The sequence below is a fragment of the Tursiops truncatus genome, chromosome X (genome assembly GCF_011762595.2).
Source record: "Tursiops truncatus isolate mTurTru1 chromosome X, mTurTru1.mat.Y, whole genome shotgun sequence".
Lineage (NCBI taxonomy): Eukaryota > Metazoa > Chordata > Mammalia > Artiodactyla > Delphinidae > Tursiops > Tursiops truncatus.
Genome location: NC_047055.1, coordinates 116,046,797 through 116,073,441, shown reverse-complemented (window position 1 = coordinate 116,073,441; position 26,645 = coordinate 116,046,797). Strand labels below are relative to the sequence as shown.

The 26,645-nt window shown below is 44.0% G+C and overlaps 1 protein-coding gene across 2 annotated transcripts in view; it reads left to right on the top strand.

The window, feature by feature from the left end:
- Window positions 1–26,645, top strand: part of GRPR (gastrin releasing peptide receptor) — a 147,811-nt gene that overhangs the window by 17,805 nt on the left and 103,361 nt on the right. Inside the window, exons 2-4 of one of the 2 annotated variants that reach the window (XM_073799646.1) lie at window positions 11,825–12,176; window positions 13,593–13,972; window positions 21,346–21,476. In XM_073799646.1, the coding sequence (XP_073655747.1) occupies window positions 11,825–12,176; window positions 13,593–13,972; window positions 21,346–21,352 (739 nt within the window). In that variant the 3' untranslated portion in view covers window positions 21,353–21,476. Of the gene's footprint in view, window positions 1–11,824; window positions 12,177–13,592; window positions 20,283–21,345; window positions 21,477–26,645 lie in introns of those variants that run through there. The other variant, XM_004319885.4, reaches the window with a different exon arrangement.

Sequence of the window (26,645 nt, the reverse complement as noted above, 5' to 3'; positions counted from 1 at the left end):
TTTTGAGCTTTAATGATTCTTATTTTGAAATAAAAAAAAGATAGTATTTTACTGAGATAATTTAGAAACTTAGAAATTCTTTTTTTTTTTTTTTTTTTCCGTACGCGGGCCTCTCACCGTTGTGGCCTCTCCCGTTGCGGAGCACAGGCTCCGGACGCGCAGACTCAGCGGCCATGGCTCACGGGCCCAGCCGCTCCACGGCATGTGGGATCTTCCCGGACCGGGGCACGAACCCGTGTCCCCTGCATCGGCAGGCGGACTCTCAACCACTGCGCCACCAGGGAAGCCCAGAAATTCTATTTTTATCCCCAATAATTTGAAGTATATTTAAAAACTGAAATTGTCTCATTTTCTGTATATATTTGATAACTTAACTGGACCAGGGGAAGAACTGACATACTGGATGCGGTTGGTGGACCCCAGAGGTCACTTACAGACCTGGGCTTCCTGTGTTTCTCTGACCGAGGGTGATCCTGGCCAAGGGAAGGTGTGCGGCAGGCCGGAGTGCCCTGAATTAATACTGCAGGACAATTCTCGACCAAAGAGGGATGGGAGTCGGTGGGTAGACACACCAGCCTCCTCGGCCCTTGGTGGCAAGTTCTGGAATGTGCTCACCACAGTCTCTCAGGGGGTCCCCAGCTGGCCTGTACTCCAGTTGCCCTGTGTGGTACCCTATATTGCCTTTCATCCCCTCCCTGTGCCACTTCCCCACTCCCTCCCTGTGCTTCCGGAGAGCCCCTCCCAAATAAACTACATGCACCTAAATCCTTGTCTCAGGGTCTGTTTGGGGGTGAATGACAATTTATATAGACAATTAATTACCCAGAGTCTACTATACCCTCCACGCTAGAGCATGGGTGATTTTTTTTTTCTGTCTTTGTGATTTTTTTCCCGATTCTCTGTGTATCTTCTATGCCACGCAGTAGAGTAAATGCAGGCTGTGTAACTATCATTTGAGATGGGATTTATGAACGTTCTTCAAATTTTTTGGCTCATAAATTGCTGAGGGCTTCCCTGGTGGTGCAGTGGTTGGGAGTCCGCCTGCCGGTGCGGGGGACGTGGGTTTGTGCCCCAGTTCGGGAAGATCCCACATGCCGCGGAGCGGCTGGGCCCGTGAGCCATGGCCGCTGAGCCTGTGCGTCCGGAGCCTGTGCTCCACGACGGGAGAGGCCGCGGCAGTGGGAGGCCCGCGTACCGCAGGAAAAGAAAAAATAAATAAATAAATAAATTGCTGAAAAATTCTAACAAGCTATAAATATATGTTCCTCTCTCCGTAACATTTTTGAGGAATGGCCTTCGAACAACTTGTGCCAGGATGTTTGCACACCTACTGAAATTTAACTGGGTTACTGCTTTCCTTTGTCGTTTTAAACATACCCTCTGGCAACTGTAATATTTCATCCTGTTTATACCCCTTCTGATGGGCTCCTTACAGGATTAGCACTGAGCTTTGGAATTAGATCATCCTGCTGAAACCCAATTTGGGCCCAAGGGTTAATAGTTGCTCAACTCTTTCTGCCAAAGCACCATCAGATGTCCAACAGTTGCCTGTGTTTGTCTTCCCATTCTATACCTCAGCTTCTACATCCCTCAGAGCCCTACACTTCTGAAACCTTCCCCATGTCGTTGGCTCTTTCTCTAGCCTCCTTCCAGCCTTTGGTTTTTAGTCTTTCCCTGATGCCTTTTTACCTCTGCTCCAGTGTCTCACTGAGATGGCCTCTTTAAGCCCTGAGAGTTCTGAATATATGAAAGAGTCCAGACCTCACTCTTGGCCTCAGGCCACAGAGAACTTCAGGGTGTATATATGGGGGTGAAAATGCAGGAGATTAGGTATAACAGACTCAAGGAGGAAGAATAAAAATTTTGTGTCTGTCTAGAAAGACACTACTTTCCCCATGGCTGCAGCAGGCAGGGAAGAGACACTCTGATCCTTTCTTTGGTTTTCTTCCTTAGTTCCAATACCAGTAAAGGGGAGCAGAATTTGCCCCAAAATGTGCCTCATTGGCATAAGGATAATTTTCGACTTTTTTTTTTTTATTCTTTAAGAAAATAGCACAGGGACTTCCCTGGTGGCGCAATGGTTGAGAATCCGCCTGCCAATGCAGGGGACACGGGTTCGAGCCCTGGTCCGGGAAGATCCCACATGCCACGGAGCAACTAAGCCCGGGTGCCACAACTACTGAGCCTGCGCTCTAGAGCCCGCGAGCCACAACTACTGAGCCCACGTGCCACAGCTACTGAAGCCCATGCGCCTAGAGCCCATGCATGTTCCGCTACAAGAGAAGCCACTGCAATGAGAAGCCCACGCACCGCAACAAAGAGTAGCCCCTGCTCGCCTCAACTAGAGAAAGCCTGCGTGCAGCAATGAAGACCCAACACAGCCAAAAATAAATAAATAAATAAATTTTTAAAAAGAAAATAGCACATATAGGAGAAGCTTTAAAAACTGAGTAGAAGTTACCCTGTTATAGGAAACATTTACATTTATAAGGGAAATCTCCATTTGTAAGGGTGTCTCCCTTTTGGTACCAGGAAAAAGAGGATGACTCTAAATCTCTAGAAACTTATCAATGTAGAAGGCGTGGACTGAAATCTGTAGAATGAGCTTGTACTTTACTGTTCTTTGCCTGGTAACCTCCTAGGACTGGCTCCCCCACCCACTTCTTTTTTTTTTTTTTTTTTTTTTTTTTTTTTTTGCGGTACGCGGGCCTCTCACTGCTGTGGCCTCTCCCGTTGCGGAGCACAGGCTCCGGACGCGCAGGCCCAGTGGCCATGGCTCACGGGCCCAGCCGCTCCGCGGCATACGGGATCCTCCCAGACCAGGGCACGAACCCGTGTTCCCCGCATCGGCAGGCGGACTCTCAACCACTGCGCCACCAGGGAAGCCCTCACCCACTTCTTTGGTCTTTAGCTGAAGATGGTATTTAAGGTGATGGCTCGGGTCTTTTCAGGGAGTTCCTCAGTTTTCCTGGGTCTCTCCCATGTTGTCAAGGAGGTATACATGTTATTAAACTTCTGTTTGTTTTTCTCCTGTTAAGCTGCCTTTTATTGTATGGGGTCTTAGTCAAGAACCTAGAAGGGTAGAGGGAAAATGATTTTTCTTCCCCTACACTAGAAAGCCCAGGTTGCCTGGTCAACCACAGGACCATCATTATAGGAAGCAGTAGGGCCTGGTGGTAGAGGCTTAGGGGAGAGCCTGCATGGGCTCAAATCTTGTTTCCACTGCTTAGCACTGATGGCCGTGGAAAGCATACTTCGCATCACTTCCCTCATCTGTAAAAGAGCAATAATACTAGTACCTGCCACATATTATTACTACTAGAACTGTTGTGAGGATAAAAAGCAACATTTTAAACAAAATTCATAGCTTAGTTACCTGATCCACAGGAAGTCTCCAATAAGTTTTAGCCATTATCATTGTTGTTGTTTTTAACAGAATCAATCTAATTGAAACCCAGGTACAAAATTGTCCTGTTCCTCCACAATCTGTTACAAGAAAGAATCCCCACATGACACTTACAGAGTAAGCCTTTGAAGAAAGTAAATATTTAGAAGTCTAACTGCCTGCATCCATTGTACCCCAAATGTCTCTTCCATCTGCTGGATGGAGGAATAAACAAAAATACTTTGATTGGGAAACAGAGCCTTCCTTACATAATCAGAGGTAGAACTCTACATACAGGAAGGTCATCTCATTGACGTGAATCCATACTAAAGAGCAAATGACTGATACACACTCCCTTCCTCAAAGCAGGGAGACAGTGGGCTCCTCCAGGGGGAGAACACAATGGAGGGGAAATTTTGATTCACAAAGGTGTAACTTCAGGATTTTACTCAGAGGTGGTCCTGCGTGGATCCACGATCTGTATCTGGATCTCTCTGAAGAAAATAAGAAAAAATATGAGTACACTTTGTAATGTGGATCTTGATCCTCTGTCTTGGTCTGAGTTTTAAGCTCCCCTCTTCCGGATACAAGAAGGTCTTCACTGCAGACCCTTAGAAAGCCCCCTGAAACCTTAGCTAAATTTTTTGGAAAGTGTGTTCTGGGACAATGGACCCCAAAGTGGAGTTCACTTCTACTTATTTTGATTTTTATTTAAAAATAAGGATGAATTAAAAGTTAATACTGTGTAGTATCCAAATTGAGGCTCAACCTGTCACTGAGTCCACGTCAGAGGGTCCCTTGTCATGTGCAGCTCAGGCAGCAGGAGTGGGGTTCCCGCCATGTACAAGTCTCAACAATGACCTTACTCTTCCCTGCACTTTCAGCTAATAGAGAGGCATTACAGACTGACATCTGCTTGTGCATAATCTAGTTTTAATTAACCTCCCTAAATGAACATTAGCTTCAAAATATTCCTGCCAAAACAAAACAGAGCAAAACAAAACCCCACAGATTGTAGATGATACTAAAATTGCAACTCCAAGAGAACAATATGAACATAGCAGAGAAGACACTTCCCTCATTCCTGGTAGAGTCGCTAATCAGCTATGACACATTCAATCCCATTGAAATTATAATTATAATAAAGTTTTCCCCATGACAACAGCATTTACTGTTAATAAAATATATACCACATTATTTTAAGATTATTATTTTACTACTTGCTCGTCTTTTAAAAATTCTATATTTTAGAGTAAGTTTTCTCCCCAACCTGTTTATGAACTCTTGTGTAATACCCACCCACATTCCACAATGAACATTTCCTAGATTTTGTTCTTACTCTCTTTGTAGCACATATATATGTAAAGTATATAATAATTATATGTCTCTCTAGTATATATATTTGTCTGTTTGTTTTGTTTTATTTTACTGAACTCTGGAAAGTAAGGTACAAACATCCTGACCTTTCACTTCTAAGTACGTTTGTGTATTTCCTAAGAACAAGGACACTCTTCTACATAACCCCAATGCTGCTATCATACCCAATGAAATTAACAATAATTCCTTAATAGCAAGTAATGTGTAATCCATGATCAAATTTCCTCCATTGTCCCCAAAATGTCTTTTATAGCTTTTTTTGCCCCCTAAATCCAGGACCAAATCAAGGCATATGCATTGCATTTGGTTATTATATCTCTTTTTTTCTGGCTTTATTATGACATAATTGACACATAACATTGTATAAGTTTAAGGTGTATAACATAATATTTTGACATAGGACATATTGTGAAAAAGATTACTTGTTATATCTCTTTAATCTCCTTTAAGGTAGAATAGTAGCTCCCCTACATTCGTCTAAAACGATGATGTTGACTGTTTTGATGAATCCAAGCCAGTTATCTTGTAGAATGTGCCAGAAGTGGATTTGTCTGATTGTTTCTTCAAAGTAGATTCAGGTTAAAAATTGGAGACAAGAACACTGCATAGGCAATGTTATGTCCTTCCCATTGCATTGCATAGGAGGCACAGGATCGCAGATTGTCCTGCTATCAGTGATGCTAAGTTTGATCAGGGCCACATTATGAATTTCCTGGGCCCTTTGCACTTTTACCTTCATGGCATCCTTTCGCCATAAAACATATAAAAAAGTATATTTTATAGTTGTATTGGCACAAAGATAAATATAATCCAAGGTGGATTATGTTTATTTTTTTCCTGATTTTAAAAGAAATTAAAACATTTTCCCGAGCCTCTAAAGTTATCATGGGCCCCAGACCCGTGCCTGCCTAATGGAGAAGTTCGCCCTGGGTTTGACCCCTTGATTAGAGAGGTGACCTCTGGACCTCCCCAACATAAAGGTCCATTTTCCTTTTGTAATTAAATAGTAATCTGTGGGGAAACTCTTTGAGACTATGTGTATACCTTGTTCCCCGAAAACCTCTCCCTCAGTGGTTTTACTATTTTTGCTTGAATCAGTTATTACATTGAAGGTTGCAGGAATTATGTCCTGTTCAGGGATGAGAATACTGAGGTGCAAGGAGTCTGTGATTTGTCCAAGATCACAAAGCTAGTGGGTAGAATCACCATTAGGAACTAGGTGTCTCTGCTCCCAAATTCACATTAGAGCCCCAAGGAAACTGGAGTATATTAAGAAGGAGTGAAAAAGAGCATTGGAGTTATTTGGCCCAGAGAGAAGAACAGAAAAGGATGACTATAATCTGTTACATAACTAAAGATAACAGTTGATGGGTACCAAGGACCAGCAAACTCTCCATTTGCAATGTAATAGCTCAAAGGAGGTAAGACTCCATTGCTCTGGACCACAGTCATTTTACAAACCAGCTAATAATTGCCTCACATTTCTTCAGAAAAGTTCTTGGCATTATTCTCAGGAGGAGATAAAGCCAATGTTTAATAGTCTTGTCAAATCTTATTAGGTATTAGGATTCTAATTTAAATGCTGACAATGTGTCAATTACCCTAGAGAACATTTAGTTCATTTCGTTTTCTCTTCACCTCAGGCCTCTCCAGGTAGCGTGCATTAGGATTGTAATCGAGGTTTTAAAATATTGTTGTTCAACAATTCCTACAGACTTCGGTAGGTAATTGTGAACAAATAGGGGCTGAAATGCTGGATCCTTAAAACTAAACAAACTGCCCGTGTTTGAATAAAAGACATACCTTTCTGTGGGCAAAGGTTGCCAACCCTGGGTGTGGAAACCAGCTACTTCTACTTGCCAAGAATCCCTTTGACACGTTAATCTTGCAGAGAGAATGTTTTGGACCTTTCCGGTGTTTGCATAAGAAAAATGAAGCACGGATGTTTTCAGAAGTGGGAAGCAATTGTCTTTGGCCCCATATTGTCAGAGGAGTGAATTGGTCATTCTGTGGAAGAATGACTCTTACTAGGTGTGCGAAAGTGAATCTGCTGTCGCTTATTTATGAGAAGTTGAAAATAAAAGACACATCTGCAAGTCCCATATTATTAATCTTAATTGATTAGCAAGTATTTGCTGAGCCTCTACTTTGCAATAAGTGGTAAGAGGAACAGGGGACCTGGAGCATTTTCAGTGATACAGAAAGAAGAGAAGAGGAGAAGATATAAGCTTCTGACCTCAGGAACTTACGAGAAAGTCAGGTAGAAAAGACATGCCCATGGAAAGCTAGCAAGCAATTCAAGGTAGTGCAGAGTAAGCCTAACACGAGAAGAGTAAAATTAGACAGGTTGGGAGAAGCAACGGGAATTATCGAGGCCTAGATTGATCAGCAAAAGCTTCAAGATGATACTTATAAGCTGGAATTTGGAAGGACAGCCTTCAGATGAATGGAGACTCTGGAATCAGGCATGACGAAAGGGCAGAGGCAAGAAAGTGATGGCGAATTTAAGAATAGGACACAGACTAGTCTCTCTCTTGAGTACAATCGAAAGTTGACAGCTCTTTCTTTCAAAGGACCGGAAGTGGGGGATAATCTATGCGAAATGATCCTGGAAATAAAATCTGATGATGGCTTTAAATGACCACCATGTCTAATTGTTCTAAATAAGGCTCTTTTGTTGACAAAGAATGGTTGCCACTTAAACTAACTCAAGTGAAAAGGGAACGGGAGAATTGTAAGATTATAACAGAACACCTCTTGGACATTCAAAAGTAATTTGTGGGCCAGGAACCAAGGACCCTCTGTACGACTTAGAGCCACATCATCTCAGCTTCTTCTGCTTTTATATCTGCCTCATTCTCTTTGTCTCACTCTACCTACTTTGCTTATTCATCTTGCACTGATCCCTTCCTCAGCATCATAATATTTTATTGCCATCATCTACGATTGACTAACTACATCCTCTCAATTTTTCAGTTTAAATGCTTAAGAGAAAGAGAGACTCTTTGGTAGTTGGCCAGGCAGTTTATCGGCTGGTTTCGATTATTATTGGCTGGTATCCATCCTAGTCCAACCAGTCATCACTCTTAAACGAGAACCGCCCAGTGGGGTCTCCCTTCATTGGGAGCTCCAGGCAGAGCAGCCCAAACCAGAAGATATAGACTGCTATGTTCCAAGCTCTATAGAACCATTAGACTTCCAGGGAACAGTTGGTATGTTCCGTACACATTTGGGAAATGGCTGGTCTATTTTTCTATCTCTAGGAAGGATTTTCCCAGAGCTTTCTTCTTAAAGAGCTGTACTATCCTGAAAAGAGCTGGTCCCAAATTGAATATTGACTTCACCACCTCTGAAACCATCTGAGCTTCAATTTGTTGCCTGTAGAGTGGGGATAATAGCACCTACCTGTTGGAGTTGTCTGGAACATAAATGAGATCATTTCAATGCTATTCTCTGCTTGGCACAAGGCAAGAGCTTAGTAAACGGGATTTCTGTAATTTCTTTGCTATTTTATGAATATTTCATAATAGAAAACTGTTGGCAGTGCATTTTTACTTATTTTTTAATTGTAAAAATGATATATGAATATTTTAAAGCAAACCCTACACATTATATTATTTCACTGATAAATATTTTAGGGTGTGTTTTTGTTTTGGGGGGTTTTTTGGGGCTGCGTTGGGTCTTCGTTGCGGTGCGCTGGCTTCTCATCGCAGTAGCTTCTCTCGTTGTGGAGCACGGGCTCTAGAGCGCAGGCTCAGTAGTTGCGGCACATGGGCATAGTTGCTCCGCAGCATGTGGGATCTTCCCGGACCAGAGCTCAAACCCGTGTCCCCTGCGTTGGCAGGCGGATTCTTAACCACTGCGCCACCAGGGAGCTCCTAGGGTGTGTTTTTAATAAATAAAGATTTTTTAAAAGCACAGAACCACAATACCACTATTATACCTAATACATTAAAGATAATTCCTTGATATCACCAGTACTAAATCTATATTTGATTTTCTTCAATAGTCTCAAAAATATCTTTTTATGGTTGTTTGGTTTGGATCAAAATCCAAAAGGAGTCTACATATTGCACTGATATCAGTCAGTCTATAAACCATTTTCTCTGCTCTTCTATGCCATATATTTGTTGAAAAAATGGGGTCATTATTCCTGTAGAATTTTCCAGTTCAGGATTTGACTGACTGCGTCATCTAGCAGGTTCTTCTATCCCCACATTCCTTGAAAACTGGTACATAGATCTAGAGGCTTATTTAGATTTAGATTCAAATTATTTCTCTGGCAAAACTATAAAAGAAATATTTTATACTATCTATGTTTTAAAAGTTGTGAATTTGAAATAGTAGCTCAATAGTTCCCATGGCATTTTGCACTTAGGAATACAAGACTCCCAAGAGAGAAGGAGGTAAGCCATTCGCTCTGGTTTCTGCTTCATGCCTGAGGGAATCACCTTCCCTTGGAGAGTTAATGGTACTTGTGACTGCTATCTGCCAGAAAATGCACATGGAAGTCATAACTACCAGTTTATCTCTGATGGATTTATCAGAGATATCTTTAGTCATATACATCTCTGGCTGAGGATATTCACATATCTTTCATTAAAAATATCAATTCCGGGCTTCCCTGGTGGCGCAGTGGTTGAGAGTCCACCTGCCGATGCAGGGTACACGGGATCGTGCCCCGGTCCGGGAAGATCCCACATGCCGCGGAGCGGCTGGGCCCGTGAGCCATGGCTGCTGAGCCTGTGCGTCCGGAGCCTGTGCTCCGCAACGGGAGAGGCCGCAACAGTGAGAGGCCCGCGTACCGAAAAAAAAAAAAAAAAAAAAAAAAAAAATCAATTCCTTGACTACATTCTAAACTAGGAATTAAAATGTTTGAAATGACTAGTGACTAGAGAAAGCACCACAGGACAGTAGAACCTCCTTTGAAATTTTTTTTTTAATAAGTGTTTTTTTTTGTTTTGTTTTTTTCGCCATGCCGTGTGGCATGTGGGATCTTAGTTCCCAGACCAGGGATTGAACCCGCCCCCCTCCCCTGCATTGGAAGCGCGGAGTCTTAATCACTGGACCGCCGGGGAAGTCCCTGTAATTGTTTTAAATGCACTAATACAAATTATGGACGGAAAAGCAAACCCGGGTACACAGAAGCAGGACTACAGTGTTGTTCTGGAGTGTTGGGGATATCTGATAAATACTCACCTTTTCTCCCCTACCTGAAGTGGGAACAGAGAACTAGATATAGAAATAAGACAGATGACAATAAAAATAATTACTTCTATATCTCATAAAGCTGTTTGGAGAATGTGACCTAGGTGCCCAGCAATAATGAACTTGCAGACACTCTGATCTTCTAAATTACATATGCCACTCCCCTTGTCAGGGACACTTAGAGAAGCACAGGCCTCTCTAAGCCCAGTGCACATGCTGGGTTCTTTTTCCCAAACTCACCACTCAAAACTCACTCCCCCTTCCCTGGAGGGTCGCAGAAAGTGAGCGAGAAGTCAGAGTGCAGCCAAGAGTGGTAACTCAATGGAGGTTTGATCAACATGGAAATAAGTGGAAATAACTGTTCCTTTCTCACTGAAGTCCACTATATAAAAGAGCATCACAGGCAGAACCCAGTGTCAGCACAGCGTTTTCAACAATGAACACCCTCACATTTAGGTGGTCCCAACGCATACCACCTTCTACACTATAGCAGCTCATGTGCAGTAGAACAAATGTTTGTGCCGTGTGTGCAAATTGCAGTGCTGGCAGATACCAAGATAGAAAAAGACCCAGTCTTTGCCCCCCAAAGGCTCATCCTCTAGTGGGTTCTCAACAGGTGGACCCAAAATAAGTGTGTGGCCCACTGTGCTAGGCATTGTGTGGGGAGTTGTAGCAGGCATGGAGATGCTCTGCTCAGACCTCCCTTGAAGGAAAGACTTGCTGTTCAGCTCTCAGCTCCTTCTGGGCCCACTTCACGTTTCAAGCTATGGTCATGCTCTTCTTGGGCAGCTCCTGCCTAGTGACAGAACCAGGTAGCAACTGAGGTCACCTTCTTTTTGGGTGGCCCCAGCTAGTGACCAAGCCAGGTGGTGATACAAGGGCTTGGCCATTTCCACCAAGACAGGACCCCTTCATTGGGCAATCTTTGCTCCTGAGCTTCCCATTGGGCTGGTGTAGGGCGACCAGCTGTCACCGTCACTGGGACTGAGAAGTTTCCCAGGGCATAGGACTTTCAGTGCTAAAACTGGGAAATGCCCAGGCAAACTAGGATGGTTGGTCACCTTGGCTGGCGTAGACCTTGTCAGATCTGCATCAGGGTCTGACAGCTCCCTCTGCGCAGTCCTGCCTCCTTCCGTTTCCCCACAGGTGTTCATCAACAATAAACTCTGTGTCCTCCTGACTACATCTCAATGTCTCATTCCCAGAGCACTCGACCCACGACAGGGGCACAGGTAGCACAGAAACCAGGAAGGACCTAAATATTGCAAGAGAAGATGAGGCTGAAAGAGAGGGGGCGGGGCGGGGAGATTCATTTGTTAATTACAGGGATGCTTCTGTGTGTGACTTTTTCAGCGGACTATTTGTTCTGCAACCTTTGAAAAAGAAAAGAGGCTTATGTAAATACTCAGTGACAAAAGGTTTCCTAAACTGCATTTGAATACTCAAAATGAAGGCTTTGCCAAAAAAAAAAAAAAAAAAAAGCCAACCTTCTTGTTCCAGCATCCTTTGTTAAACACGCGTTGTTATTCATTTCTGTGATTTAAGAAGAAAAATAAATAGAGCTTCAGCTTTTCTGAGAAGTATTCTTAAAATCAAGAAAGAATGTGGGCAGAATATTACTGCAGGGGGAAGGGAGCAGCACCCTTCAGGGCCAGGACTAGGATGAAGTGAGCCAGGTACTTGGGGTGCAGCATTTAAGGAGGCGCTCGCTGTGAGTTCAGAGTCAGCGCTTGCATGAACCTGACAGTCAACGCCTCCTTAAGTATTGCACCTCAGGGGCCTCACTGGCCTCACCCTAGTCCCGGCCCAGGCACCCATAATAGTAATAGATAACTTCCCTCTTCCCTGCCCCAGGTACAAAGCCATCGTCCGGCCAATGGATATCCAGGCCTCTCACGCCCTGATGAAGATCTGCCTCAAAGCCGCACTGATCTGGATCATCTCCATGTTTCTGGCCATCCCAGAGGCTGTATTTTCTGACCTACATCCCTTCCACGAGGAAAGCACCAACCAGACCTTCATTAGCTGTGCCCCGTACCCACACTCTAATGAGCTGCACCCCAGAATCCACTCCATGGCTTCCTTCCTGGTCTTCTACATCATCCCGCTGTCGATCATCTCTGTTTACTACTACTTCATCGCCAAAAATTTGCTCCAGAGTGCTTACAGTCTACCCGTGGAAGGGAATATACACGTCAAGAAGCAGGTAGGTGCTTAGAAGTGATTCATTTCCTCCTTGGGGATTTGATTCCTTGCGTTTCTTTAGGACTCCACTGACAAGTTCAGTATCTGGGTGGTCACGTTGCCTGATTCTGCAGTAGAAGTGGTGAGTGATCTGTGGCCAGATGGTAAACAGGAACTCCTAGCTTCAGAAGACTTGGCATGCAGGTGTTCTTTAAGAATCTGGTTCTCTCATTAAAGAAACCTAGGCAAGCGAGGCGTGGAGAACCTGAAAGCTTTGGAGTATGGGTTTCTTTCTGAGAAAAATCTGTTGTTGTTTTTTAAAAAATAAAATGTTGAGGCCCCTAGGGATGTGACTTCTTTAAGCTCCAATCACATTGTTTGGTGGGAAGACAGTTACCACATGTGATAAAGCAGAAAGGGCAGGAAAACGAGGCTGGTTGAAGAAAAAGCAGTAGTTTGATTAAGATGGGTTCACGTTGATTTGAGTTCAAATCCAGGCTTCCTGACTTACTTACCCTTTCTGAGAGTCAGTTTTTTATCCATGATGAGGGTAGTAACCCATATATTGTAAGGCTGTTGGAGGATCACAAGAGAGACACATGTACCCCCAGATGGCCCAGAGTGCAGGATGCCCTCCTTATGTGTTAGGCTCCCTTCTCCAATCCCCCTGTCACCCCCGTAATTTCATCCTGTGGTATAAATGGTAGAAACCAGGGGCTCTGGCTTTGTCGTCTTCATCAGTTTTTGTCTTCTAGTCCAAATGTAGATCGTGTGGTATTTATGATGGAAAAGCAGAAAGACTCCCTCCATTTAAAACGTGTAGCTGACTCAGTTGGAGGCTTCACCCTCTAAAATTCTTTTTTTCCCTCATCAATTATGGGGGGAAAATGGCAGTTCTCAGTGAAACTGTCTCCCTGCTTGAAAGACCTCTCAATGGTGAACATCCATTGTACCCCAGATTCTTTAAAGAGAACAATGTTTCCCCTTGCCGTAGCAGAGGGAGTTGGGAAAAAAAGGAGATGCTCAGCCCGCTTTTCTCTGAGACCCTTCCTGTGTTATATAGGCCAGAAAAAACTTGAGAGTAAAAAAAATAATAATAGGCAGTTATCTTGGTTTGGCGAATGAGGAAGAACAAAGCTGGCTGCTTTTTCAGGCATCAGAGGGAAGAAGAAATTATTAACTGTGGAGCCGAGAAAGACATGAAGTCATATGGCTGGTAACTGCACCAATGCCCTCCTGAGGACAGAGGGGGCACTTACTAGAATTTCATCGTGCAGTCCACTCGAGCATGTAATCAACTTTGTTTAAAGAGCTCAGAGGCACATTGGAACTATTGAACTTGTTTTCTGTGGCCTTGTGAGCCCGTCCATTTCCCTAATTCATTTTCCCCATCTTTTGCTCTGCCCACATCTTTGCCTCTGTGTCACTCTGTCCTCAGATCGAATCCCGGAAGCGCCTGGCCAAGACAGTGCTGGTGTTTGTGGGTCTCTTTGCCTTCTGCTGGCTCCCCAACCATGTCATCTACCTGTACCGCTCCTACCACTACTCCGAGGTGGACACCTCCGTGCTCCACTTCGTCACCAGCATCTGCGCCCGCCTCCTGGCCTTCACCAACTCCTGCGTGAACCCCTTTGCCCTCTACCTGCTGAGCAAGAGTTTCAGGAAACAGTTCAACACCCAGCTCCTCTGTTGCCGGCCCAGCCTGATGACCCGGTCTCACAGCTCCGGCAGAAGCACCACCTGCATGACCTCCTTCAAGAGCACCACACCCTCCGCGGCCGCCTTCAGCCTCATCAACGGAAACATCTGTCACGAGGGGTACGTCTAGACTGACCCTTGACCCTGCCCCCTAGGGACTCCTGGCTTTGCCGTATGGCTGGTAAGGAACCCTCGCCTCTGTTGTTGTCTCTGTACCCTCCAAAGACCCTTTGGCAGGCTCATGAGCGATGTGGGCGGGTTGGGGGGAGGCCCAAATGGGTCACCATTATGTTGGAAAGGCCCATCAAGGAGTGTGTTTTCCATTTCAACTTGTGAATGCTGCTTCTGACGCAGAGCAAACTTTCCCTTTTTTAGAAAAGGGAACAAATAGGAAATCATTATTTTAAGCATTAAACCCTGACATACAGATGTGCTCAACTAAGTCATAGAAACTATACGAACAACCAGATTTATATAGCAGAGAAATTGTACACTGAATGTCCACTTTGTGAAAGACTTCACCTTGTCGTTTCTTTAAGCACGAGTCAGTGCTTTAAGAATACGATTTGAGTCGTTTTTCAGGAATACTTATAATCACAAACCAAGGAACTGTTTTTTACACTTGTAATATGAAAAGTCAACCCTAGGCGAGTCCCATGTATAAGGGATAGTCCCCAAACTGATGACACTGGAAGCCAATTTAAAACAAATCCCTGAGTGTCGATTGTTTTTAAAAGACATTGCTGAGGACATAGGAGAAACACTCACCACATCATTTTAAGGCAAAAACACAACCAAACACACTGACACATATATTGAGGTCCAGGTGTAGCTGGGGAGTGATAGCTCACACTCCGAATTCTAACTCAATGCAGGTCCTTTTTGCTGTTGCCCAATTGCAATCATCCATGGTGTGGTTCCACCATATCAGAGAAATCCTTCGCGGGGAAAATTGATCATACTATCCATTCATCAAACATGTATAGAAGTGCATAAAGTACAGTATTTATTTTAGGCATATAGGTTTTCAGACAAATGTATTTACTTCTGTTTGGCTGTCCTTGTCTGCTACAGTGAAGAAGTAGTTTCACATGAGAAGAAAGGGATCATATCTGAGCGGAAATAGAAACATGTTTACATTTAATATCTGCTTTACCTAAAGTCTGTGGCAGGAAATGAATTCAATGTCAGTAATATGTGTTTCTGTCTCAGTATGTGTAAGAAAGTTGCAGGGGGAGGTCTCAGCTTTAAGAACTGATTGAAAGACAGCTACAGATACATTAAGTTTCTACTTATGAAGAGTATTTATGAAACAGCCCATGTGCAGAAAAATACTGGACTTAAATCTTTTTTGTTTTCTAAGTGAGTAAAAGGATTTGACTCTCTTTCTTTAGATACCCTGAATCAAGTTTTTCTTGACTCAAGGACAGGCCAATTCTGACAGATTGCAAATGTGTTACCCCACTTTCAGATAAATCCAAATTCTGCAAATGTGCCCTCATGTGTAGCCCTCGCACACTAAGACAGTTTTAGTTCCGGTTTTCTCTATCCGGGTGAGATAGAACAGTCAGCTCTCTTTTCCACATGAGATTTTTATAAGATTTTTGTGTCTTGATACAAGGAAGTGCTCACTGTCTACAGAGCTTTAGCAGTTGGGACCAAGACTGTTGTAAAAATCTGTATTTATAATTGTATTAGCTGGAGTGAACCTCTGCACTTCTGTTTGCTACATGCAGTTACATACTGTACACACCTGCTTTCCTGGTGCTCCATAATTACATGGGACAGTTTGAAAAGCAGACAGGTAGTATAGCTGAAAGAACCAAGATTTTTAGCTTGACATCCCAACTCTGTCATATATGTGTGTGTATATATATATATATATATATATATATGGCTAGCATTTTTTTAACTCTCTAGAATGAGAGGACAGTCCCTTCTATTGCTGAGATCCTCTGAGCCCCATCATTGTTTCGATTTCTGTCTCTTAAGCATTTATGTAGCCACCTGCTCACAGTTGTCCCACTTCTGCCACCTTTGCAGCAACTCCTCTTGAGAAATCCTTCAACCACCATTCTACACTCATGTTCCCAATAGTGGAATGGAAGGAGACAGACAATTCCATTGCTCCAAATAATTTGTATGAATGACATCCCGTTAGCTTGTTATGTTTTGTAATTAGAGCTGAAAGAGATAGAAGAAAACACCTTGCTCAATCTCCTCCTTGTACAAAGAGTACCTTTCCTATTCACACTTCTTCAACCTCCACGCACCTGTTATCTTGAACTGCTGCACCACAGTTTTACCCTTGGCTTTCTTCAAAACTCTTGAGTATAAGTGACTCCATACCTAGCTAGTTGCTAAAGTGCATAGCATTCTGGGTTCCTAGCATGACTTGTTCGAGCATCTCTGATCTCCCTGCTTCCGAAGATATTTTGGGAGTAGGACTTATCTTAATGCCTCCTTCATTTAACATCATGGCATAGACTGTGTCTGGCCTCCTTTCTAGCTTCTAGATAAACAGGAGATCGATGTCTGGGTCTAGCTGTGTGTCCTTAGGCAAATCTTATCATCTCTTTGAGACTCTTCAGTGAAAAGGTTGGAGGAGGCCTTTGCCAGCCAGTGACCTAGAGGACTGATCAAATTATTTTGTGAATCAACTGATGGATTGACTCCAACTTTCTCACTGGGGTGAACTCAGCCGGGCCCTTCTCTAGGGAAGTCAAATTTTTATTTCACCTCCGGAACCTAAAATCACGGTGAGGGAGACCCAAGCCCCCACGTGGTATCACCTCTCTGTTAGGGCTGAGTGTGGCAGCGGCTGGAGCTAAGACATTTCACTCCTCGCCTCCAAAGATAATCATGTTTAGAGCTAATGTCTTTGGTGAGGGAAAAAAAAAATCAATTTTGGCTGTGGAAAACCATCTGTGTTTATTCAGTTTATTCAGACACTACCTTTCAATCTATCTTAAATTGAGCCTCCCTGAGGCAGGCAGCTCAACAGTGACAGATTAAGCAATAAACAAAGCAGTCTTCCCACCAACGGCTGCTGCTCGGAGGGATTTTCCACAGCGAGAGATCCTGGCCCCGCCATGTTGTTGACGTGATGATTCCCCATAAGTGCAGATGGCTGAACCCTGTTCTTCTGGCTGCCCTCACTCCCCCACTGAACCTGGCCTTCCGCCTCATTAATAAGCCCTGGATTTCCCTGCTTTGCCCCACAAACAACTTGGGTTCATCTTGAAGGATGGAGAGCCCTTAGATAAAACAGTTTAGAGGCTACTTCACACAGACCAAGTTCAGCTTGTTATGAAAATATACGTTAAATAGAAATAAATAAACTTGTCCACAAGACATGGGCACACTTAAGTTATAAAGTCTTCACTTGTGCCCAAGTAGCCATTGGTTACTGGTTTCGGAGTCTACTCACGTGCCAAGTAGCTTCTGGTAATAGTGATTAGCTTTGTTTGGGGACTACAAGTTGAATGACACCCTCAGTCTGTGGACTGCAAGGTGGCTAAGTCACTTTTCCCAGGAGCCAGATAGAAACGATGGCCCCGGGAACCTGACTGTATGAGAGTGGAATAATTGTACATACGGTGTTGTGATGAGACGGGGAGGTGCAAACTTTCTTGCCATTTGTGCCCTTCACACCCACACCAGGAAGGAGCTCCCATTAAAGAGTAGCTTAGAATTAACCCTGGGTTGCTGAGAGGAATGGAGCACATTTGAAACATTTGTCTAATACTTGGCTGAATTTTCATAAAATGGATTAACAGCTGAAAACAAAGGAATTAGTCACTCTCCTGGGACCAGGCTTTGTGTGAGCTAGTCAATGAAACCGACCCCTAACAAGCTCTACTTCATTCTGTATCGGGATGGTCACTTCTCTCAGCCCCAACCTCGACAACTCCGCCCCCCGCCCCCGACACACATACACGCCCAACACAAACACAAACACTGTAATATCAAGCAATCTCTTACCATGATATTTGGCCTTCAGAGACACCCTTTTTTAGGAGCAATCAAAAAACCGCACACTGAGAACAAGTTTTTCTCACGTGAAAGTTCACATTAGAAATGCATTTGGTGGAATTTATCTAAATTTTTAAAAAGTTGAAGAGCCCCTCGGTTAAAATATTACATAGTCACAATTAATTCAAAATATACTTTGCATTGACCTAGTGTTCATGGTCTACCTTGCCTCATCTAATCCAAGCCTTCGCTGCTGACCAGAGAGCTGCTTTACATCCTTTACTGTGGAAATTTGTAAATGACATTGACTAGTGACCATTCACTATTAGATTAAAAGGCCCAGGGAACTATGAGGCCGAAGCATGAAAGTGTGGGTATGGGACCAGATTGACGTTAAAAAAGATGATTTCATATGGTTCAGCGTAACCTGATCTCATTCATTCTCATGGTCCATTCTGTGCTATTGAAGAACAGTGCTGATCGCCACCACCCCAGTTTACAGGATAGTCTGTTGCCCCTGCAAGTGACTCTGTTTAACTTGGCACGAGGGAGTGAATGGAGTTGTCGATGGTTGCCTCAGGAGAGGCATACTATTGGGAATGGCATTCCGCGTCTGAATGGAGTCCTGTGGCTCTAGAAGTGCTGGAAGGAAGGGGCCCAACTTCCCCAAGCCCCGAGGACGTGCCACATGCAGTGCTGAGCACGTTGCTGTTCATCCTAACCAGCACCTTGGAGAGCATTCAGAAGATGAAGCCAAGGCTCACGGAGATCGCTCCACGATGCCAAGGCCACATGGCTCAGCTGAATGACAGAGCATTAACCTGGGCCTGCATCTCTCTTACGTCCTCGTCCAGTCCACCGCTCAGCGTTGCTTCCCAAATCCAGCCCACGTGAGAAACTCAGTCCATGGAACATAATAGACCGTCCTGTTCCCTGCTCTAGATCTTGTCCAAAGGCCTGAACTAGTGATAAAGTCAAAGAATATGCACAAAGGGCATCGAAGATGTTTCTAAGCATATAAGTTAAGGACTCACTGCAGGCAGAGGCTGAAATGCAGCACAAAGTAGGTGGGCAAGGAGGTCCCTTAGTTCAGTTAGCCCCAGAGACACAATTCAGTTGCAATCGAAGGCCCTGGGAAGAATTTCCCACCTGGTTATGTGAGTAACTGAGGAGAAAAAAGCCTTGGTGAAGTGCCGTGTTCAGAGAGAGGAGCCCAGCGAGAGGCATCAGTCCAGGCGCCCTCCTTCAAATCAGGATTAGCTGGCGAAGAGGTGTCAGGAAGAGGTGGAACCACCCACTTCCCCCTCAAAAGAGTAAGAGATGACAGTGGATGGTTTCCTGGAGTCTGGAGACGCAGGCTACGTGAATAGCCTTGAATAGAAAACGATCTCCTGGACTAAGGGGCCAAGTCATGGGCTCAGGTATGGACCTATAGCTATCTGAGTGTCCAGCCCTAAGTGCCCTGTTACAATCCCAGACATCACTGTCTCTCTGCTCTCTCTGAGCTCACGTTCTAGAAAATAAGATTATTTTCCTTTTTTTACCCAAATTTAAATTTCATTCCCAGAGCTATATAATGCCATGGAAGGACTCACGTAATTTTATGGTCTTTTAAAAGGATCATTTTAATGGATAGTAAAACCTCACACACTGAACACCTCATAAATTCCCAGACAAGCTTGAAAATTTTGGTATAATCCAGGAGTTCAGTGTTCAAAGTACATTATATAATTTGGGCCTGTTGTGAATCTAAATTTTTCATCACTTTGCTTCAATTTTAGCTACTGATGTTGATATATCAATATTGACCATGTACAACACTAAGAAAGTTAAACTGATTTTCTTTAAAAATGTTTTTTCCTTTAATTTGGGTTTAACTGATTCAAACATGACCTTTTTGCATCCGAGTCAGCAGGGGTTTGGGTAATAAAGTTTGTTGAAATGGTCAATTTAGTGAGTTGTACAAATACCTGGCACAAACTTCTTTAATGTCATTTTCCATTTTGTTTTAAATATTATACTCATATTTTGTAAATTATAATTGTACTTGTTACTATTAACTGTAAATATTTATTACATTAAAAATGTGTTCTGTATTAAATAACTCGGAACAAGTTCCAGGTGTGGTACTTAGTATAAATAATGTCATGGCTTGGATTTGCCCAGACTCCTTAGAGTAATGAATTATTTATAAGAAATTCACAATAATAATGTGGATGATTCAGATCCTTTTAAATGTACAAACTTAACTGTGTGACCATGTAAAATTTTGTCTGTGAATCGTGCTCATTGATTGTACTCTTATTTTTCAAGAAATGTTCCCAGTGCTATCCCATTGTACCTGGTCTGTATGACATTAAGTCAAATCCAGCGTAGTAAGCTGAATATTCAAGTCACAGAAGATAAGACATGTGTTTTATTTCTTAATATAATAAAGCATAATTTATGAAATGGACAGATGCATGTATGCAATGTTCAATAAAAATATAGCTGTTGCATGAATGTAGTCTGTGGCTATATGCCCCATAGTTCCTTGGTTCCAGAACCATCTATCAATACACCAGAAGCACCCAGGCTGCTTGTTGCAAAAGGCAGATTCCCCAATTCGATCCCTGTTGACTCTGGAACATCTGAGAGCGTGGCCTAAAAATCTGCATTTTAAAGCACCCTAGGGGGTTCCTTAGAACGTGAGAGTTTTGTTTCATTAAACTTTTAAAATACGTATTTAACTTTTGAATAAGTAAGCCATTCTCATGATTCAAAATTGAAAACACAGAAAGGTATTCAGTGAAAAGACACTAGGCTACTGCAGTCCCCTGTCCTCACAGTTCTCGGCATCCGTCACCACCTTCCTCCAAAGGGTGGCCATTGTTATTAGTTCCTTACATGTGTATACCCCTGAACATTATTTGTGCATATGCAAATAAATGCAAATACGTGTTTTCCTGTATCCCACCACCGTTTTACATTTTACAGAAATGGTAGCATATTATATGCATTGTTTTGCCTCTTGCTTGCTTCACTACACACTGTATCTTGGCGATCTTTCCATATCATTATATAAAGTTCTTCCTCATTCTTTCTTTCCTTTTTTTTTAAAAAAAATTTATTTATTTATTTGGTTGTACCGGGTCTTAGTTGCAGCACGCGGGCTCCTTAACTGTGGCGTGCAAACTCTTAGTTGTGGCACACGTGTGGGATCTAGTTCCCTGACCAGGGATCAAACCCAGGCCCCCTGCGTTGGGAGCGCAGAGTCCTAACCACTGCGCCACCAGGGAAGTCCCCTCATTCTTTCTTACACCTACAGAGTATCTCCTAATTTATTTATCCAGTCTGCCATTGATGAACATTTAGGTTGTTTCCAATATTTTGCTATTACGAACACTGTTGCAGTGAATCACATATATAATTTCATGCATGAGCAAGTGTTGGAAAAAGAAATCCTAAATGTGGAACTGTGGAACCAAAGACCATGTATCTTAATATTTTTGACAGTTATTCCAAATTTTTCTCTTTAGGGCTTGAATACCAAAGTTTGAGAGCCTCTGCTTTCCGGGATAATCCTAATCATCAGAGAGCAGGAAAGCCGCAAAGAAACGACACAACAGCTGGCCGCAAATGGGGGCTGTCCATGCTCCCTGCGCCCTAGGTGAGAAGGGGTAACCAGGCATGCCCATCAGATGCGGTCAGCCAATTCCGGGAGGGGCACACTGCCAGCCAGGCCCAGGGGCTCCAGCGTGTGGAGGTGTGTATAACCACCACCATGGGGTCATCTTGGGAGAAGGCTCTCTATTCTCAGGTATATCACCACCTCCCCTGCCACACACCCCACCCTTGTGAAGTATAGCACGTACACCCCCTGGTTAAATTGTAAATGCTCTCTGAAAGTGTCAACGCTTTAAATAGCTAAAAGTGATGATTCATATTTGTGCCTGAAGTAGACTCTATCTCTAGTTCTTCTGGATTACATGGGAAGACTAAAATCTTTGAGGCACCCAGGGCATAAAAACCCAAATTGACATTTAAGATTGATCCATGTTAATTGCTCAGAGCTCCACCCAAAGCACAGGTGATTTTTCCTATTAGAAACTCTGAAGCATGCTGCCTACCATGTCAGAAAAGAAAGCTTTATTAATGCACAGATTGTAGTTTGAGAATTTAATATTCTCTTAGAGTCATGGATTATTGGAGTTGGAAGACACCCCAGAGAATGCCCAGACCCAACCCTACATCTCACAAATGAGGAAGTTAAAGGAAAGTGTCATGATTTGTGTTTCCACACGTCATCAGGCTTTGGGAAAATGAAAACTAATTGGCTTGGAGATGACTTGGATGAGGAGAGGTCATCAGGCCCTTCTGCTAGAGGGAAGGTGAATCATGCAGGACTGTCCTATCACACACCAGGCAGAGAACCTTCCTGTTCACTGGGGTCAATATTGAGAAACAAGAGAAATGGGATAATATGTTGTCAAGAGAACGACACAAAAGCAGGAGTCCTTCCCCTTAAATATGGACTGAACTGTGCTCAGTATTACAGAAATGAATTTATAAAAGCACAGCCCCCTTCCCAGAGCTGAGATTAAGGAGGTCAAGCATTTTGCTTCCTATCACTTGTCAACTTTGACACCTACCCAGTGTGTTACCCAGTGTGTCCCTCCCACCTCAGTGCCTCTCAGAGGGACTAGACTAGCTCTGACTCGCTAGGGTGCTGTTTGCTAGAACACTCTATGTTGGTGTGTCCACGCTTGAGGAGTTTCCCAGGATATTGCAAAAGTATGGTCAGTGGACCAGCAGTGTCGCCATCACCTGGTAGCTAGTTGAAAATGCAGACTCTTGTGCCCGGCCCCACACCTATTGCATCAGAATTCTAACAGATGCCCAAGTGAATCCCATGCATATTCAATTTGTGGTCACTGGCAGAGGACATCATTTACTGTGAAGAAGTCCACACTGGGCTTGATATTTTTTTCTGTGCCATCTGGTGATGTCTACACATTTCCCCAAAGCACCTGGGTGGAGAGCCTTGGAATCCCTTTCCTTATATGGCCTGAGTTCAATTCAACACCTTAGTCATTTGGACCTAAACTCTGTCCATACAGAGTGGCAAGGTCCCCCAGCGTCCCATCCCTGCTCTCTAAGAGCTGGGAGTATACGAGTTGAGGACATCAGCCTTGCAGGACTGCTCGCCCTTATCGACCTAGAGTCATCTTAGAACTCACCACACAATTGATTGTTTTTCCTTTCTGGGTGGTACGCAAATGAGGTCAACCAACAGTGGCCGTTGTCTGTTGTACTCAAGTCATGCCTTACTCAGAAAGACTAATTTTACCTGATAGCAACTAATGGGACATGTCATGCTTCCCACGTTCCCATGAGAAACCTTTGTAAAACAACAACAGCAACAACAAAAAGTTGTATCTGCTTGTTGCTTAATGTTTCTTTTAAAGAACTGAGAGCTATCTGCCCATTAAACCCACCTCAAAGAAGGTACTGCTTTCCTGATTAGATGTTGCTTTTCCAATTTTACCTAGGTCAAAAGAGGTTGTTCTAAGTCCAGTGTACCTGCTTTTTCAGAAGTGGAATCCTGAGCAAAAGCTTCTTTGCTGTTCCTTTAAAGCAGGGGGTGCAGTTCTGCTTGAACAAATGAAAAAGAAAAACATCTCACGAGCCAAGGGCTAAAACCAGTTGGGTCCTATCTGAATGTCATGGCAAGGATGAAGGGGCATCACCCCCTTACTGGTCTCTAGGTCTCTTGAAGTTTCTGCCTTGTTGCACATTTTAAGAGAACACAGAAAAGCGATCACTCCAAATTGTGCAGGTGCCTAATAATGAAAGCCAGTCCTCCTTTGATGCCAACTGGTTATTTATATTCACGACCAAAATCACTGTCTCTCAAGATCCTTCACCTCTTTTTGTGGCCCCTTTGCCTTCTAAGGGCCGTCAAAACTCCCCCAATCACTTAAGTTCAAAACCTCACCATCGTCTCTGGCTCCATCCATTCACCACCACCCACATCCAACTAGCCCCCAACGCCTGCAAATGACCATCCAAAACGTCTCGGGTAGCAGCCGTTTCCCAAAGGCTATGTTCTTCCAGTTCAAAAATACTTCTTCTGCTCCAGGGCCCCACACTTCTCCATGATCCACAAGCTAAGGGAGTAAGTCCCCAGAGCAGGGGTCTCTGAGGCTGGATAGTGGAGGCCATTCTGATGGCTTGGCACCCATGTCACGCCCAACTTGTTACAATTTTGACCCTCACCCCTGAATCTGCCCAGCCACATGTCACTGCCCTAGATAAGATATGCTCCTTGTTTTGCTTAAACCCTTGCAAATAGTCCCTAACTGGCTCTTATTTTCTATCTATTCTTCATGTTTCTTCTAGATTATGCTTCCTTATGTATACCTCTAATCATGTTGTTCTCATGCCCACATTCTGTTACTGTCCCTTTTCCTGAGACGAAATCCAATGTTTCTGGCCTGGATGTCAACTCCCTACTCCCCAAGCTTGTGTCCCACGTGCTACCCTTCCCCCTGCACCTGGAGAGTTCTTCCATCCACACTTTGCTCCTGAGTGGTCCCCGACACCTCTATAGCCCACTGCTTCTCAACCTGGGCCACCCTTAGAATCATCCGGGGAGCTTTAACAAAGCCTGATGCCCAGGCCCTGCCCCAGAACAACTGAGTCAGAATCTCTGGGTTGGGGGAAGAACCAGGCATCCCTATTCCAAGCTCCCCAAGTGATCGCAATGAGCAGGCAAGGTTGAGGACCACCTCACCTGCAATGCCCTCTTGGATCTCAGCCGGCCTGAATCCACCCCATCCCTCAAAGCTCAGCTCCCGTGTTCTCCCTCCGAGAAGCCCTCCTGCTCTCCTCTGCTCACACAGCACTTCCTCTGTGGGTCCCAGCTTTTATCATACCCTGCCTTGAATTATATTTACTTGTGTGAATGCTGATCTCTCCTGGTAGATCAGGGACTGACAGTCATTTTCTATAAAGGGCCAGAGAGTAAATATTTTAGGCACTGTGGGACGTACAGTCTCTGTCAAGACTACTCAACTGTGCCCTTGTAGCATAAAAGTAGCCACAGAGGGCTTCCCTGGTGGCGCAGTGGTTGAGAGTCCGCCTGCCAATGCAGGGGACACGGGTTCGTTCCCCGGTCCGGGAAGATCCCACATGCCGCGGAGCAGCTGGGCCCGTGAGCCATGGCCGCTGAGCCTGCACGTCCGGAGCCTGTGCTCCGCCACGGGAGAGGCCACAGCAGTGAGAGGCCCGTGTACCGCAAAAAAAAAAAAAAAAAAAAAAAAAAGTAGCCACAGATAATACGTAATGGATGAATGTGGCTGTGTTTTAAGTAATCTGTATTTGCAAAAACAGGTGGTGGGCTAGATTTTGGCCTGAGAGCTGTCATTGCTGACCCCTGCATGAGACTAACATAGTACTTTAGGGGCAGCAATCTTTTCTCCTCCCTCCCTCCCTCCCTCCCTTCCTTCCCTTCCCCTCCCCTCTCCCCCTCCTCCTCAAAAAAATCCAAAAACCCCTTTGCGGAGCTCTATGTGGCCAGTCTCTCACAACCACAGCCTCCAGCACGAGCAGGCAAAGTGAAGTAGGAAGAGTCAGCGTTCATCAATTCTGCCTTTTAGGCAAATATTAATATTTACCTAACTTACTCCCTATAGAACTGTCAAATGATTCCATCTGCAGTGCACAGAATCACTCACCAACAGTGAGAATGCATTTCCTATGCCAGGACTAATTTCCAGCAGTACGTGGACTCCGCTCTACCGTGCTGTAGGCTGGAGAGCACCTTGAGAAGGTTAGTAAGGTGCAGGCATCTGAGTAGAAGTCAGAGGCAGCTGTCCAGTTTACAAACCCAGACTGGAGGAAAGCACTCTGATTAGCAGAACCAACTGACATTGACCTAATCCACCCTTATTAAAAAAACTATGCCTGCTCCAGACATGAGTGAAAGGAACCAGGGCTCCCTGGCCTGTAACCACAGACAGGTGAGGCTTCTGTCAAGTTGTTATAAGGTGTCTTAATCCATTCGGGCTACTGTAACAAAAATACCATTGACTGCGTAGCTTATAAACAACAGAAATTCATTTCTTACAGCTCCGGAGGCTGGAAAGTCCAAGATCAAGGTGCTGGGGATTTGGTGTCTGGTAAGAGCCCACTTCCTGGTTCAGAGATGGGGCTTTCTAGCTGTGTCCTCACACAGTGGAAGGGGTAAGAGAGCTTCCTCAGGTGGCTTTCTATAAGGGCACTAATCCTGTTCACGAGGACTCTACTCTCATGACCTAGTCCTGTCCCAAAGGCCACCGTTCGTAATATCATCACCTTGGAGGCTAGGATTTCAACATATGAATTTGGGTGGCGGCGGGGTGTGAGGACAAAGACATAGGGGTTCATTTCCATTAGGAAATATGCTGGTGAAAGAGGTGCAAAGACAAAAGTAAACCTTCTCACGCACACTCCCAGAGAGTGGCTTATTTGAAATAAAACCACTCTCCCACTATCCCAGTCATCCCAGCCTTGTATCTCTTAATTCCCCTTTCTTCTCTCTACTTCAAAATGTATCTCAGGCAGTAAGAAGAAAGACTGTGTACAAACTACTGGACTGGAATACACAGACGGAGCAATAAGAATACCAAAGTAAATGAAAAATATGAATAAAGAAAAAAGATAATATATAGTGACCACATGATCATCTATATATGCAATGTCAGATCACCTTGAAAGGACAGAGGCTCATAACATCTTGAGGCGCTGCCCCTTAACTGTAGAAAGTTCATATATTCGAACTGAAGTAACCTAAGAG